The sequence below is a fragment of the Macaca mulatta genome, chromosome 13, assembly GCF_049350105.2.
Source record: "Macaca mulatta isolate MMU2019108-1 chromosome 13, T2T-MMU8v2.0, whole genome shotgun sequence".
Classification (NCBI taxonomy): Eukaryota; Metazoa; Chordata; class Mammalia; order Primates; family Cercopithecidae; genus Macaca; species Macaca mulatta.
The window spans coordinates 51156618-51173840 of record NC_133418.1 but is presented as its reverse complement, the minus strand read 5'-3'; the positions used below and the strand labels follow the sequence as shown (position 1 = coordinate 51173840).

At 36.9% G+C, this 17223-nt stretch overlaps 1 protein-coding gene across 4 annotated transcripts in view; it reads left to right on the top strand.

Moving 5' to 3' along the window:
• The window catches only part of ALMS1 (ALMS1 centrosome and basal body associated protein), a 218818-nt gene that overhangs the window by 175173 nt on the left and 26422 nt on the right, over positions 1–17223 (top strand). For all 4 annotated transcript variants that reach the window (XM_077959164.1, XM_077959165.1, XM_077959166.1 and 1 more), the window contains one exon: positions 5785–6947. In XM_077959164.1, the coding sequence (XP_077815290.1) occupies positions 5785–6947 (1163 nt within the window). The remainder of the gene's footprint in view (positions 1–5784; positions 6948–17223) is intronic.

Genomic DNA, 17223 nt, shown 5'->3' with positions numbered 1-17223 from the left:
ACTGCTTCTCTTTGGCAGAACCAATTTGCTGGCATTGCTGCTTTTGCGCTTTGGGGCTATTACTAACTACAGTTAGGGTTACTTGAACACAGGTACTGCAGTATCATGACAGTCACTCTGATAACCCAGACAGCTGTAAAGTGCCTAAGGGGCAGGTAGTGTAAACGTATGGACATGCTGGACAGAGGGAGGATTCACATCCTAGGGTGGGATGGAGCAGGATGACAAGAGGTTTCAACATACTACTCACAACGCTGTGCAATTTAAAACTTAGGAATGGTTTTGCATGGCTTGGCCTCCTATACTTCTGACCAACTAGCTCCAAATTGGTGGGGGGAATCCCATGACCCCCTCCTCAGGTTTGGTAATTTGCTCAAATGGCTCAGAAAATGTAGGGAACATTTTCTTACATTTCCTGATATTTTATAAATTTATTTCAAAGGATATGCATGAACAACCAAATGAAGAGATACATGGGCAAGGTATAGGGAAGGTGCACAGAGCTTCCATGTCCTCTCTGGGCCTGCCACCCTCCCAGCTTCTCCTGTGTTCACCAAATGTGAAGCTCTTCAAACTCTGTTAGGGTTTTTATGGAGGTGCCATTACATAGGCAATATAGATTAAATCCTTGGCCATTGGTGATTGGCTCAACCTGCAGTCCCTGTCCCCTCCCCAGAGATGGGGGGTTGCCAGCCCTCTAAACATATGGTTGTTCCCTTGGTAAACAGGCCTCCCATCCTTAGGGGCGTTCCAAAATTCACCTCATTAACATAAACTCAAGTGCGATCAAAAGTAACTTGTTTTGATAACAGACCCTCCTTGAACCTTTATCACACACTCCTGAACTGTTTCAACAGCCAGGTACGAAAACCAAATATTATAATAAAAGATGCCCCTATTGCTGTTATCACGTTTTCCTAAATGGAAATTACAAGAGTTTTAGTAGTTCTGGCCAGGAGCTAGGGATAAGGCAAAAATATGTATTTATTATATCACAGTATTACACTTTACAGGGTATTAAAATGACAGTAGTAAAAGAATGCTACTGGGACAAGAGACTGATATATCAGTGAAAATACTTAAATACAGTGGGCACTTACTCTATGATAAAGGTACCATTTCAGCTCCATTTGGAAAAAGATGGATTATTCAACAAATAATGCCAAGACACTTTGCTAGCTATTTGGAGTATGGTGAGAATTTTTAGTTGTAGCCCTACTTTACTCCCGTCACCAAAATCCAAATATAAAAGATCCAAGTATAAAAAAGAGATCATAAAAGTTCTGGTTATCTGACTTTTCTAATAAATTTGAGCAGAAGACTATCAAGGTCTGACAAAATCTTGGAGTCATAAAGCCAAAGATTTGATAAATGTATATATTAAAATTAAAAGTGTCTTCATGTTAGAAAATATGATGCAAAATCAATTTATAAATGAAAAATGAGAAAACAATTTTTAAAAATTGAGAAACTGAGAAAAGGGTCTACTTTTCTTGCTATGCAAAGAGCTTTTTACAAATCAATGACAGCCTAAAAGGAAAACAAAGGACCTGAACAAAAAGTTTATAGTAAAAGAAATGTAAATGGCCATTAAAGATATGAAGAAATACTTAACTATCTCAATAAAGAATGTACTAAACCACAGATTTTGTTTTACCTGTCACAATAGCACAGATGAAAAGATTTGATTATCCCTAGTATTGTTGAGTACGTGGGGAAACATTAATGTACTCTTATAAGACTATTATTAGAAGTGCAAATTTGTTGCAACATTTTTGAAAGTGTGGAGCAATTGGATGATATCTAACTAACGTTGAAATAAATATTCCCTTTTCACCCAGACTTCCATTTAAGGGAATTACAGATACACAGATAAAGTTGTACCCAGAAAAATAAAATAAAGTTACACATAAACACACAGACAAATGTTCACTGCAGCATGCTTTGGAAGAATAAACTACTGGAAACAACCAAATATTTAGTTAAATTTTGGTAAAGTAAATCAGTTTAATATAAAATGTTTGCAGATGCACAAAATCTTGCTTTGAACAAGTAGTTTTACTCTACTTGGCAGGAATTTTTCTGTAAGAAAACTTGTTTAATATTGGTTATCACCAGAAAGTGGAACTAGGAGGTTCAGAGATAACAGGGAGACCTTTACTTTTCATATTAAATTTGTCTGCATTATTTGAATATTTTGCATGTTTAATTTTTAAAAGTCTACAGTTCTAGTATGAAAGAAATATTTAAAAATAAATGAAAAGCAGTAAATCATATTTTCAGTGTACTTTTATATATTTGGGGAAAATTTTGCAAATATTATCTATAAAATGAATTCAATTATCAGAAGTGAATAACTACTTCAACTTATTTGACCTTTACTCTTAACAAAGTGCCATGAGATGATGGTGATTATCTAATCCTGTTGTTCCATAAAGCCCTTTATGCTTAAGGAATTCAGCTTGCTGCTGCTGCTTTTTCTTTTTTTTTTCTTTTTCTTTTTTTTTGAGATGAAGTCTCACTGTGTCGCCCAGGCTGGAGTGCAGTGGCACAATCTTGACTCACTGCACCCCCCACCTGCTGGGTTCAAGCAATTCTCCTGCCTCAGCCACCCCAGTAGCTGGGATTGCAGGTGTGCACCACCACACCTGGCTAATTTTTGTATTTTTAGTAGAGATGGGATTTCAACATGTTGGCCAAGCTGGTCTTGAACTCCTGACCTCAAGTAAACCACCCCCATTGGCCTTCCAAAGTTCTGGGATTACAGGTGTGAGCCACCGTGCCCAGGCTTCAGCTTGCTTATTTTCTACTATTCTCGCTATAGTTTACTTCAGTCCCAGACTGGGAGGACTATGTTCATTGAAAATACTGATATTAGGAAATAAACATTTTAGAGCAATGTTACCTATTTCCTTACTGTTTTACTTACTGCTTTAATGAATTCTAGGTAGCCCTTCAAATTTTTGCTTTATTTATCCTGTTGCCAAGGTATCCTTCCTGAAATACAGCCATAATTATGTTACTCCCCTGTTCAAAATGGTATAGTGGCTCTTCATTTCTTTTAAGAATAAAATTTAAAGTCCTTGGCCTAATGTTCCAGACCTTGTAGAATTTGGCCCCAAATAACCTTTGGTACCTTACTTTCCTCTGCTTTATAAATGAAATAAGCCATACATACTGAATATTTATACTCTCCCTTATTGCCTCAGTGCTTTCCTACTTTTATGCTTTTGCTCATGCTATTTGATGAAACAGGGGAAAGGCCAGCATGGCTGAAGTATAGTTACCAGGAAGAGTGGTACAAAATGGGGAAGAAAAGTTATGTATACTTGTACTTCTTGTTAAGGAGTTTGGGCTTTGTTCTCAGTGTAAGAGAAGGTCATTGAAAGTTGCTAAATAGAAAGTGACAAGTCCAGTTTACATTTTTAAAAGATTACTTTGACCACTATTTGAAGAATAGATTGGAAAAGTACAAGAAGGGACAGGAGACCTATTAGAGACTTGCAGTATTGTGACAGGAAATAGAAATAGATGTGTGATTGTTTGGTGAAGGATTAATGACAGGAGCAGGAAGAGAAGGGAGTTGGAACTATCAAGAATAACTCCCAGATTTTGGCTTGGGCAGTAGGATGATGTGCCAGTTACAGAGATGTGGAAGACCAGGGGAGGTACAATTGTCAAGGAGGCTAGAATAGAGCTCAGTTAGATGGCTGTGACATCCAAGTGGATATATCATGTATATTAGTTGGAACTCAAGAGAAATCATAGCTTGAAATGTAAAGTTGAAAACAGGTAACAGCATGAAAATGGTACTAAAAGCCAGAGGGAGAGATGAGATTACCTAGAAAGAGAATATAGAATGAGAACATTTCCTGGAATTGGCCATACATTGAGGTCATTGATCATATTAGCAAGAGCAGTTTTAGTCCAGGAGTATGGCTGTACTCTGCAGTAATTTGAAGAGTGAATTGGGGTAGGGAGAGAGGTAAAAGAGAGGAAAATAGGTTCCTCTTTAGAAGCTTGGCTATGAGGAGGAGCAGAGAAATGGGCCAGTACCTGTAGGAAGATGTGAGGATTTTCTAAACGTACATACTAAACGATTTTTTCAAGCCATTGGAAATGATCCAGTAGAGAGGGAGAACCTGAAAGATAGAAGAGAGATATGATAGGGAAAGGAAGCAAGGTCTGGAAGGGAAGATGAGTTGGGCTCCAGAGCAGCAGTGGAGGAACTTGCCTTTAAAAGAATGGGAGAGGTGGTGCTGTCTCTGTATCCAGAAGGGTTGTGGGAACAGGTGGATTGGCATAGGTGGCAGCTGACTCAGGACATCCACAGAAAGTGATCCCTCAGCCCAGAATGTTCTTCTGCCTGTTTGTTTGTTTAGCTCTCATTTTTACTTCACATCTCATGCTCCTCAGAGAAATCTTCTCTAGCTACCATTTCCCAGTTAAATTTCTCTTACATCACCTTGTTTTTGTTCTTTGTAGCCACTAATTTAGAATTATATATTTGTTTGTATTTGTTCAGTGCAGAAACTGCAATCTCAAGAACCTGTAGTATCTAAATGAAATCTCCCAATTTTTAAATGTTGCTAGAAAATTCTAAAATTGTATAGTCTACTTACTTTAGGTATAAATGCAGGCCCTGTGTATCCCACTCTACTCAGGGGAAATCCGTAGGGATTCCTAGAGTATTTCATGAAAACTCTGCTTGCCAGTAATCTATAGTGTGGGTGAAAAGGATCCCATCATTGCATGTGTGTATCTTTGTTTCTGCCCATGATGTAGAACTCTAAAACAGTGTTTTGATGTCATAGTGGAGATTAGAATTAGGGCTTATGATTGTGTCTTAGCTCTTTCCTGCCACTGTAACAAAATTCTACAGATCTAAGATCAAGGCACCAGCAGATTAGGTGTCTGGTGAGAGCCCAAAATGGTGTCTTGTTGCTTTGTCCTCACGTGGTGGAAGGCAGGGAAAGGCCAAACAGGATCCTTCAGGCCCTTTTATAAGGGCACTAATCCCATTCATGAAGGTGGAGCCTTCATGACCTAAACACCTCCTGCCTAATACTATTGTATTGGGGATTATGTTTCAACATGAATTTTAGAGGGACACAAACATTCAAACCATAGATAATTGTAAGATACTACATCTAAAAATGCCCTTTTTTTGTATAAAGTGGTGGTTGTCAAAAAGTGAAGATGGAGAGTGGTAAATTTTATGTGTTTTTTACCACAATAAAAAAAATTTGGAAAAAAGTCAAGATGGTCCACAGAAAAGGAATTTCAAAAGGCTGTAAAACATGTAAAAAGGGTTTTTAAAAAAAAATTATCCATTTAATTACTGATTATGAAAATGAAGTGTCAGGTTTCTTAGCTGAATATGGGATTACCAGTATCTATCTCTCAGGTTTAATGGCAGGATTAATTAAAAAAACAGATACAGAGCATATATCATAACACCCTACACAGAACAGGTGGTAAATACATATAGCAGTTGCTTTTATGATCTGGAGAACTGAAGTGCCTTCCTCAAGGTCACATAGCCGGTCAGTGGCAGAGCCCAGGCCAAAATTCATGTCTCTTAAACTTTTACTGTACCAGCGAGGCTGCTAAGAACAAGGCATGAGTCTTTTGTGCAGGCATTGAATTTTCTGATACCTTATATAAACTGTTCTTCCCTTTAGTCTTTGTTATATATCTAAAGAATTGTGAATAGTATTTCTAAACAGAATGCTAATATTTTTAAGTTCTTTCAAAATCTTTTTTTTTTTTTCTCTTTTTCAGAGTCTGAATGTCATTCAGAATTTGAAAATACTACCCATTCTGTCTTCAGGTCGGCGAAGTTTTACATTCATCATCCCGTACACCTACCAAGTGATCAAGATATTTGCCATGAATCTTTGGGAAGGAGTGTTTTCATGAGACATTCTTGGAAAGATTTCTTTCAGCATCATCCAGACAAACAGAGAGAACACATTTGTCTTCCTCTTCCTTATCAAAACATGGACAAGACTAAGACAGATTATACCAGAATAAAGAGCCTCAGCATCAATGTGAATTTGGGAAACAAAGGGGTGACAGATACTACTAAAAGTCAAGCTAGAGATTATCCAGAATATAGTGGACAAATTAATGATCCAAAAAGGGATCAGAAGGTCACCCCAGAGCAAACAACTCAACACACTGTGAGTTTGAATGAACTGTGGAACAAGTATCGGGAGCGACAGAGGCAACAGAGACAGCCCGAGTTGGGTGACAGGAAAGAACTATCCTTGGTGGACCGACTTGATCGTTTGGCTAAAATTCTTCAGAATCCAATCACGCATTCCCTGCAGGTCTCAGAAAGTACACATGATGATAGCAGAGGGGAACGAGATGTGAAGGAATGGAGTGGTAGACAACAGCAGAGAAACAAGCTGCAGAAAAAGAAGCGGTTTAAAAGCCTAGAGAAAAGCCATAAAAACACAGGCGAGCTTAAAAAAACCAAGGTGCTTTCTCATCATGGAGCTGGGAGGTCTAATCAAATTAAAATTGAACAGATTAAATTTGATAAATATATTCTGAGTAAACAGCCAGGTTTTAATTATATAAGCAACACTTCTTCGGATTGTCGGCCCTCAGAGGAGAGTGAGCTGCTCACAGATACTGCCACCAACATCCTTTCCAGCACCACTTCTACTGTCGAATCAGATATATTGACCCAAACAGATAGAGAAGTGGCTCTGCACGAAAGGAGTAGCTCTGTTTCCACTATTGACACTGCCCGGTTGATTCAAGCTTTTGGCCATGAAAGAGTATGCTTGTCACCCAGACGAATTAAATTATATAGCAGCATCACCAACCAACAGAGGAGATACCTTGAGAAGCGGAGCAAACACAGCAAGAAAGTATTGAATACAGGTCATCCCCTAGTGACTTCTGAGCACACCAGAAGGAGACGCATCCAGGTACATGGCTACAAATTCCATCTGGCAATGTGACTGCCCTCTTCATGGACTTTCTAGTTAAGCTTTGCATACAGGTGAAAAAAACAAGCCATTTGCCCTTTCCTCTCTATACCATTTCTTACCAACTGGAAAAGAGTGAGAAAGTGTAGTACAGTGCTATTGTGAGTTGTCATTATTTTCATCAACATTCATTTACGAATTACCTTTTGAATGAAGGGCTTTGCTGCTACATCCTTCAGAATCTGTAAACTTTACCCCTGAAATGGGGGAGCTTTGAGGTTAGAATGATCTCTATCCTGAACAATATTGCTGGGTTTATGTTTATTTGGCTTTTTTTTTTTAAATTCATTCCTCTCTGTCTTTCAAGAAATATATTTGAGGTTCTTTTAAACACACACAGACAAACACATAAATAATACAGGTTGGTTTTTTTTTTTTTTTTTTGTAATCGAAGAATTGAGTTGATTTAAAAAATTGAAGCTGGGTTGAGCTACAATATGATTTTTAAAAAATGAGTAAATAAGGAAATGTGAATAATGGAAAGACAAATCAAAGCCAGAAGGAAGATAAATAAGCCTTGTGGATGTGGTCGCTAGAAAAGAGCTACAAATTTGGCTTTATGTTTTCTAGCACTTAGTGTTACTAGAATTTTGTGATCGGTTACATTCATTTTTTAATATAAAAAGAGAACAAAAATTTTAGAAACATTACAGATATTTCTGATACAGAGGCCTTAGATAAATTTATCTCATCTGTCTTCTTAAAGAAGGCACCGCAGTGCAACAAAGAGTATCCTCCTGTAAGGCCATTATCGCATTCCTTAGTTTAGGGTGTTAATAAGGGAGATCTCAAGGGGTAAATAAATGTAGGCCATTGCTTTAACCGAAGAGGAAAATTTCAAGTATCGATAGATGTGCTCTCCAAAGAAGGATGCTTGCAAAACAGTTCAGTGGAGTATGGAATGAAAAATATTTGAATTTATATTCATCTTTCTCAACTTTTTAAACGTTATATTTTTGTATATATTTTATAAGCACAGTAGTGACATAACATATAAATAAATACCTATTTTGGCAATTTGTGCTAAGAAAACATTTTGTCAGTAGGATTACATGATCAAAAGAAATTGGAGACCACTGGTCTAGAGGAAGGGAGGCATGAGATGTTCAGACAATTTATTATAAATATTATTTCTCATCATTGAGAAAAGGTAGTGTTTACGTATATAAACAGTAGAATATGCTTTTTTAAAAGTAAGTGAGGAATTGGGAATGACACAGAGTAAGGCTTTTGTTCCATAGGGGAGACAGAGAAATGGATCCAGGAGAGGGTTTGTGTGTGTGTAGTAAAATACACATGACATAAAGTTTACAGTTTTGATCATTTTCAAGTATACGATTCTGTGGCATTGAGTATATTCACAGTGTTTTACAACCATCACCACTATCTGTTTCCAGAAATTTTTTATTAACCCAGTGGAAACCCTGTACCCATTAAGCAGTGACTCTCTGTTCCCTCTTCTCACCAGCCCCTGGCAACCAGTAATCTATTTTCTGTCTCTGAGGATTTTCCTATTCTGGTTGTTTCATATAAATGGAATCATTTAATATATGACCTTGGTATCAGGTTTCTCTCTCTTAGACTTAATGTTTTGAATATTCATCCATGGCATAACATGTATCAATACTTCGTTGCTTTTTATAGCTGAGTATTACTCCATTGCATGTATATACCACATTTTGTTTATCCATTCATTCATTGATTTGGGTTGTTTCCACTTTTTGGTTATTGTGAATAGAACTGATATAGAACATTTGTGTACACCTGTCTGCAGTTCTTTTGGGTATATATCTAGGAATGGAAATGCTGGGCCGTATGGTAATTCTGTGATTAGCTTATTGAGGAACTGCCAGACTATTTCATAGTACCTGCACCATTTTGCATTCCCGTCAGCAGTGTATAAGGGTTCCTCCAACCTTCCTACTTTTTTCCACAGTTACTGCTTTAGTTTATATTTGCACCAGCAGTTCACAAGGGTTTCAATTTTATTGCATCCTTGCCAACACTTATTTTCTATTTTTTAATATATAAGCTAGCCATCCTATTGGGTGTGAGTTAGTATCATTGTGGTTTTGATTTGCATTTCTCTAGTGGTTATTCATGTTGCACATCTTTTTATGTGCTTATTTAACCATTTGTATATCTTCTTTTGAAAAATGTGTTTTCAAGTCATTTGGCCATTTTAAATCTGGCTGTTTGATTTTTAAGTTTTTGAGTTGTAGGGATTTTCTATATATTCTGGATATTGATCTCTTATTAGATACATGATCTGCAAATATTTTCTCCCATTTTGTAGGTTGCCTCTTTTACAACAGTCATTCTGCTGACTGTGTCTTCTGACATACAGAAGTTTTAAATTTTGTTGTAGTTCAATGTAGCTATTTTTTTGTTTGTTTGTTTGTTTCTTGTGCTTTCGATGTCATATCTTAGAAATATTTGCCAAATCCAGTGTCATGAAAGTTTTCTTCTTAAGAGTTTAATAATTTTAACTTTTACTTTTAGATCTTTGATCCATTTTGAGTTAATTTTTGTGTATGGTGTAAGATAAGGGTTCACCTTCATTCTTTTGCATGTGACTATCCCATTTTCTCAACACCATTTGTTGAAAAGACTTTGTTTTTTCCCCAGTGAATGTTCTTGGCACTCTTGCCAAAAATCGTTTAGCCATATATGTGAGGGTTTTTATCTGTGCTCTCTATTATGTTAGTCTATATGTCTCTCTTTATGCCAATACTGCACTGTTTTGATTTACTGTATCTTTATGAATTTTGAAAGCAGGTAGTGTGAAACCTGTAACTTAGTTCTTTTTTCAAAATCATTTTGGCTCTTCGGTGTCCCTTGAGATTTCATGAATTTTTAGTAAATATTTTATTGTTTTTAATACTATCATATGTGCAGTCCTCTTTCTTAATTTCATGTTTGGATTATTCATTGCTAATGTATAGGTACATAAATAATTTTTACATACTTGTATCTTGCAGCTTTGCTGAATTTATTAACTATTTTCTTTTGGATTTTTAAGGATCTGAGGATTTCATGTTGAGGAAATTCCCTTCTTTTTCTATTTTGATGAGTATTTTTGTCATGAAAGCGTTTTGGTATTTGCCAAATTCTTCAACATCTATTGAGATTACTATTTTTTTTCCTTTTTCTTTCCTTTTTTTTTTTTTTTTTTTTTTTGAGACAGAGTTTGGCTCTTGTTGCCCAGGCTGGAGTGCAATGGCGTGATCTCAGCTCACTGCAACCTCTGCCTTCTGGATTCAACTGATTCTCCTGCTTCAGCCTCCCAAGTAGGTGGGATTACAGGTGCCTGCCACCACACCCAGCTATTTTTTGGATTTTTAGTAGAGACAGGGTTTTACCATGTTGGCCAGGCTGGTCTCGAACCCCTGACCTCAGGTGATCCACCCCTCTCGGTCTCCCAAAGTGCTGGGATTACAGGAGTGAGCCATCATGCCTGGCCTGTTTTTTTCTTTTAATCTGTTAATATGGTATATATTTATTGATAATCATATTTTGAACCAACTTTACATTCCTGAGATAAATACCACTTGATCATAAAATTCTGTTCATATGCTGCAGGATTGTTTATTAGAATTTGAAGAGGACTTTTTACGTCTGTATTCACAGGGAATATTGGTCTACAGTTTTTTTGTGATGTCTTTACTGCCTTTAGTATCAGGGTACTACTGGCCTTATAGAACAAGGAAGTTTTCCCACCCCTTGTTTTTGGATAATGAGTTTGAGAAGGATTAATGTTAATGATTGATGTTAATTCTTTAAATGTTTGGTAGAATTCACCAGTAAAGCCATCTGATCGTGTGTTTTTATTTGGGGAAATTTTTTTTTTCATTACTGATTCAATGTCTTCTTATAAGTCTAGATTTTGTTTCCTCTTGAGTCGGTTTCTGTAGTTCATGTTATCTCCATTGAATCTACATTATTACTTCTGCTTGCTTTGGAGTTTTTTTTTTTTTTTCTCATATGATTCAAAGTTAGGTTATTCATTTGGGATTATTCTTTAATGTAGGCATTTGTAGCTATAAATGTGTCTTTGAGCCTTGCTTTTGTAGATAAGCTCTGCCTTCATTGCATGCCGTTAAGTTTTGGCATGTTTTGTCTTCTTTTTCATTCAAAGTGTTTGCTGGTTTCTTTTTTGACCATTGGGTGTTTAGGACAGTGTTGTTTAATTTCTACCTGTGAATTCCCCACCTTTCCTTGTTATTGATTTCTGGTTTTACTCCATTGTGACCAGAGAATATACTTTGTATTATTTCAATCCTTCATTTATGACCTTGCATATGATCTGTCCTTGAGAATTTTATGTGCATTTAAGAAGAATGTGTATTCTGTTGCTGTTTGGAGTGTTCTCTATTGTGTTAGGTCTAGCTGGTTTTGTTGTTCAAGTCCTCCATTTCCTTATCAGTCTTTTGTCCAGTTTTTCTATGGCTATCAGAAGTGGAGTATTGAAGTCTCCAGCTGTTACTGTGGAACTATCTATTTCTCCATTGAAATCTGTCATTTTTTTGCTTCATGTGTTTTAGGGCTCTGTTGTCAGATGTGTATATGTTCATAATTGTTATATCCTCTTCATGGATTAATCATTTTATCAGTACAAAATCCTATTTTTGTGTCTTGTAACAATTTTTAATGTAAAGTCTGTTTTGTCTGATATTAGGGTAACTACCCCAGCTCTCTTTTGGGTAATTATTTGCGTAGAATACCATTTTTATCCTTTTAATTTCTAACTTTTTGTGTCTTTGGATGTAAAGCAAGTCTCTTTTAGACATAACATAGATCATCATTTTTTATAATCTATTCTGCCCTCTCTGCCTTTTAATTGGTGAGTATAATCCATTTACATTTAATTTCATAAGAAAGGACTTACTTTTCCCATGTTGTTGTTTGTTTTCTTTATGTCATATCTTTTTTGTTTTTCATTTCTGCTGCATTCTTTGTATCTAACTGATTTTTTGTAGTGTACCAGTTTTAGTCCCTTTTCATTTTTTTTTTTTTTTTTAACAATTCATAGTTATTTTCTTACTGGTTACATTTAATTACAAGTAATACCTTAAACATATAACAACCTAATATGAAATAAAACCAACTTAGCTTCAATAATATACAAACACTGTTGTTAATACATCTCTATTCTTCCCCTTAACTTTAATAATATACAAAAACTGTGGGTAGACATCTCCATCCCTTCCTCTTTAATTGTTATAGTCACAGATTACATCTTCATTTTGTCCCCACAAAAATAGATTTATAATTATTTTATGCATTCGTTTTTTTAAATCAGGTAAGGAAAAAGGGAAGAGTTACAAACCAGAAGTATAATAAGGACTTTATTTTTACCTGTGTAATTGCCTTACCCTTATTTCTTATGCCTTATTTCCATGTATATGCCTTAAGCCTTATTTCTATGTATAACTTCAAGGTATTGTCAAGTGTCCTTTCATTTCACCTTGGAGTGGACTCTATCATTCCTTATAGGGAAGGTCTACTGGTAACAAATTTACTTTTGTTTATCTGGGAATGTCTTTAATTTCTCTTCTTTTTTTTTTTTTTTTTTTTTTGAGACGGAGTCTCGCTGTTGTCGGCCTGGGATGGAGTGCAATGGTACGATCTCAGCTCACTGCATCCTCCACCTCCCGGGTTCCAACAGTTCTCCTGCCTCAACCTCCCAAGTAGCTGAGATTACAGGCGCCCACCACCATGCCTGGGTAATTTTTATATTTTTAGTAGAGACAGGGTTTCACCATGTTGGCCAGGCTGGTCTTGAACTCCTGACCTCAGGTGACCCACCTGCCTTGACTTCCCAAAGTGCTGGGATTACAGGTATGAGCCACTGTACCGGGCCTTTTTTTTTTTTTTTTTTTTTTTTAATCTTTTTAAGATAGAGTCTCACTCTGTCACCCAAGCTGGAGTACAGTGGCGCAGTCTTGGCTCACTGCAACCTCCACCTCCCGGGTTCGAGTGATTATTCTGCCTCAGCCTCCTGAGTAGCTGGGATTACAGGCGCCCACCACCACACCCAGCTAATTTTTGTATTTTAGTAGAGATGTGGTTTCACCATGTTGGCCAGGCTGGTCTTGAACTCCTGACCTCAGGTGATCCACCCACCTCAGCCTCCCAAAGTCTCCTTTATTCTTAAAGTTTTGCTGGAGATAGATTTCTTGTCTTACACTTTTTGTCTTTCATCATTTCAAATATGTCGTTTCACTGCCTATTGGCCTCCATGGTTTCTGGTGAGAAATTAGCAATTAATCTTACCAAGGATCCCTTCTGTGCTCGCCCTTACCCTTACTGCTTTCACGATTCTCTGTCTTTGGCTTTGACATTTTGATTATAACATGGCTTAGTGTGGCTGTCTTTCAGTTTATCCTACTAAGAGTTCATTGAGCTACTTAGACTTTAGATTCATGTTTTCCTCTTATCAAGTTGGAGGAGTTTCCAACCATTATTTCTCCAAATATTCCTTCTGCCCCTTTCTTTCTCTCCTCTTTTGGGATTCCTAATGTGCATATGTTGCTAAGTTTGATGGTGTTCTACAAGTCTTTTAAGCTCTGTTCATTTTTCTTCATTCTGTTTTCTTTCTATTTTTTTAGAGTAGGGTTTCGCCTATCTCCCAAACTAGAGTACAGTGATGTAATCATAGCTCACTGCAGCCTTGAACTGTGGGCTCAAGAAATCTTTCTGCCTCAGCTTCCTGAGTGGCTGGGACTACAAGGCATGCACCACCACACTTATCTCATTCTGTTTTCTCTTGTCCCTCAGAGTATGTAATTTCATTTCACCTATCTTCAAGTTCACTGATCTTTCATCTGTGTGATCAAATCTGGTATTGAACTGCTCTAGTGAATTTTTCATTTTAGCTCTTGTACTTTTCAGCTTCATATTTTCTATTCGATTCCTCTTTGTCTTCATTGATATTCTCTTTGTTGAGACATTGTTCTCTTCATTTCCTTTAGTTCTTTATCCATGGTTTCCTTTAGCTCTTTGAGCATATTTAAAACAGTTGATTTAAAGCTTTTGCCTAGTAAGTCTACTGTGTGTTCTTCCTAAGGGACAATTTCTATTTATTTGTCTCCTCTAACCCACGAATGGGCCATACTTTCTTGTTTCTTTTCATGCTTCATAATGTTTTGTTAAAATTTTGACATTTTGAATATGATGTGATAACTCTGGACATCAGATTTTCCTCCCCTTCTCTAGGGTTTGTAGTTACTGCTTGTTGTAAGTTAAAGTTGTTGGTTTATTTAGTGACTTTTCTAAATTATGTTTGTAACAACTATACTCTTTATTGGTGTGTGATATTTCTGTTCCTTTAGCTCAGTAGCTAGCTACTTGTTTGATAGAGATTTTCTTAAATTTCTGGGGCCAAAAAAAGCCAAAGAAAAAAGAAAATTCCCCAAGTCTTTGCAGATTTTCTGCATTCGGACACTCCTTCAGTGCTTAGCCAGGCCATTCACACCTCTGCCTTAGCCTTGCTTCCTACTTGTACTGAGCCTAAAGGTCAACTAGTGGTGGAAGCGTCTGATCTTCTCAGGTCTTTTCTGAACATGCATCTTGCTCTGTGCATGCACTTTCTAGTTTCCCTAGTGTACATGGGAAATTTTCCAAGCCCTTATGCCCCAAAGATTCCCAGTGTTTCTTCCCTGCTTTTAGTGTGTCTGTTGTTTCCCTCAAACTGTTAATTTTTGCTCCAGGCAGTAGTGCCTTGTTCATTTGGTTTTCAATATTTTCAAGGAAGATTCTTTCTCTATAAAACTACTTTTTCACTCTAAGAGAGTTATGTTAGGTGAAACTAAGGCAGGTCCCTTCTGTCAGTCCACAGTGAATACTCAGACATGTCAAAACAAACACAATTCTTTGGGAACAAGGTACTATTCCGCGCTCTCTTTGGGAGAAGGTACCTAGAGCAGGACCAAGGGCTGCCATCTTTAAGACCACCATGCTGGGTAAGGCGATAGCAGAAGGCTAAGTGAAAATGCTACAAAGTTCTTCTACCTTGTGCTGATGGCCTTTCTCCTGGTTTAGCAAACACTTGGTTACTATAAACCTTTGACTATCTTCCAAAGTTCAGATGAGGTTGGTTTTGACAGTTTTCCCTATTTTCTGGTGTTTCTAGAGAAGGCAGTGGCTCCCTTGGAGGTCTCTACTCCACCATTTTTGGTTGTCGTTCCCAAGTAGAGTTGCGTGTCCCTCTGACCATCAGAATAACTAGAGTGACATCAATATAAGGATATGTGATAGGCGTTCTTTCTTTTTTTCTTTTTTCTTTTTTTTTTTTTTTTTTTTTTTGAGACATAGTCTCTATTGCCCAGGCTGGAGTGCAGTGGCACAATCTCAGCTCACTGCAACCTCTGCCTCCTGGGTTCAAGCAATTCTTCAAGCGATTCTTCTGCCTCTGCCTCCTGAGTAGCTGGGACTACAGACGTGCACCACCACGCTTGGCTAATTTTTTGTATTGTAGTAGAGATAGGGTTTCACCATGTTTGTCAGGATGGTCTTGATCTCCTGACCTCGTGATCTGTCTGCCTCGACTTCCCCAGATGCTGGGATTACAGGCATAAGCCACTGTGCCTGGCCTGTGTTCTGTTTTTAATATCTTTGCCTTTGATTTTACTTCATCCGGTACAGTTTTATTTTTAAATTTGCATTTGCACTGTTGCTCTTTGCCCATCCTTTTAGACTTTTTGAGTCACTTTACTCAAGTGTTAGTAACATCTGAATTTAACTTTTTTCCCACCCAATCTGAAGGTCTTTCTTTTGAAACAAATTTATTCCATTTAAGTTTATTGTTGTAAATATGTTTGGTTTAAATTTTATTATTTTGGCTTTTGTTTTTCATTCTGATATGTTTATTAAATAAAGGTTTGTTCAACTAAATTTCATTTCAAAGCAAGGAGATGGGTGAATTTCTTGTGTGTGGTAAGAAACACATACCCAAAAATTCCCTTCTTAACTATTCTTAAGTGTACAAGTCAGTAATGTTAAATGTATTCACACAGTGTTGAAACCGATCTCCAGAACTTTTTCATATTGCAAACTTGAAACTCTATACCCATTGAACAACAACTGCCTTTGTCCCCCTCCCCCAGCTCCTGGTAATCACTATTCTGCTTCCTCTCTATGAATTTGACTACCTTAGACACCTCATAGGAGTGTAAACATACAGAGTTGTCTTTTTGTGGCTGACTTATTTCACTTAGCATAAGAGCTTAAAGATTCATCCATGTTGTAGCATGTTACAGGATTTCCTTCCCTTTTAAGTCTGTATAATATTCTACTGTTTACATATACCGCATTTTGTTTATCCATTATTCGTTGATGGACGTTTGCGTTATTTCCACCTTTTAGCTATGGTAAATAGTGTTGCTGTGAACATGGGTACATAAATGTCTTTTTAAGACCTTGCTTTCATTTCCTCTGGATATATACCCAGAAGAAGGATTGCCAGATCATACAGTAGTTCTATTTTTAGCTTTTTGTGGAGCCTCAACACTGTTTTCCATAGGTGTTGTGCCATTTTGCAATGCCACGAACAGTGTACAAGGGTTCTAATTTCTTGACATCCTCACCAACACTTGTTTTTTTTTTTATAGTAGCCATCCTCATGGGTGTGAGGTGATATTGTTTTGATTTGCATTGCTCTTATGCTTAGTGATACTGAGCATTTTTTTATATGCTTTTTGGTCATTTGTATGTCATCTTTAGAGAAATGTCTATTCACGTCCATTTTTTCTTTCTTTTTTATTTATTTATTATTATTATTATTTTAAAGGCGGAGTCTCACTGTTTTGTCCAGGCTGGTCTCGAACTCCAGGGCTCAAGCAGTCTTTCCCCATTGGCCTCCCAAAGTGCTGGGATTATAAGCATGAATCACCACACCTGGCCTGCCCATTTTGTAGTTAGGTTATTTGATTTTTGTTGTTGTTACGACTGCTTTATATTTTCTGTATGTTAACCCCTTCCCAGATACATGATTTGCAAATATTTTCTCCCATTCAATAGGTTGTCTTTCACTCTGTTGATTGTGTCCCCTGACGTACAAGTTTTTAAGTTTAGCGTGATCCCATTTGTCTATTTTTGCTTTTGTTACCTGTGATTTTGGTGTAATATTCAAAAAATTATTGCCACATTGAATGTCATGAAGCTTTTTCTCTAAGAGTTATATAGGTTTAGGTCTTCCATTTAGGTCTTTAACCCA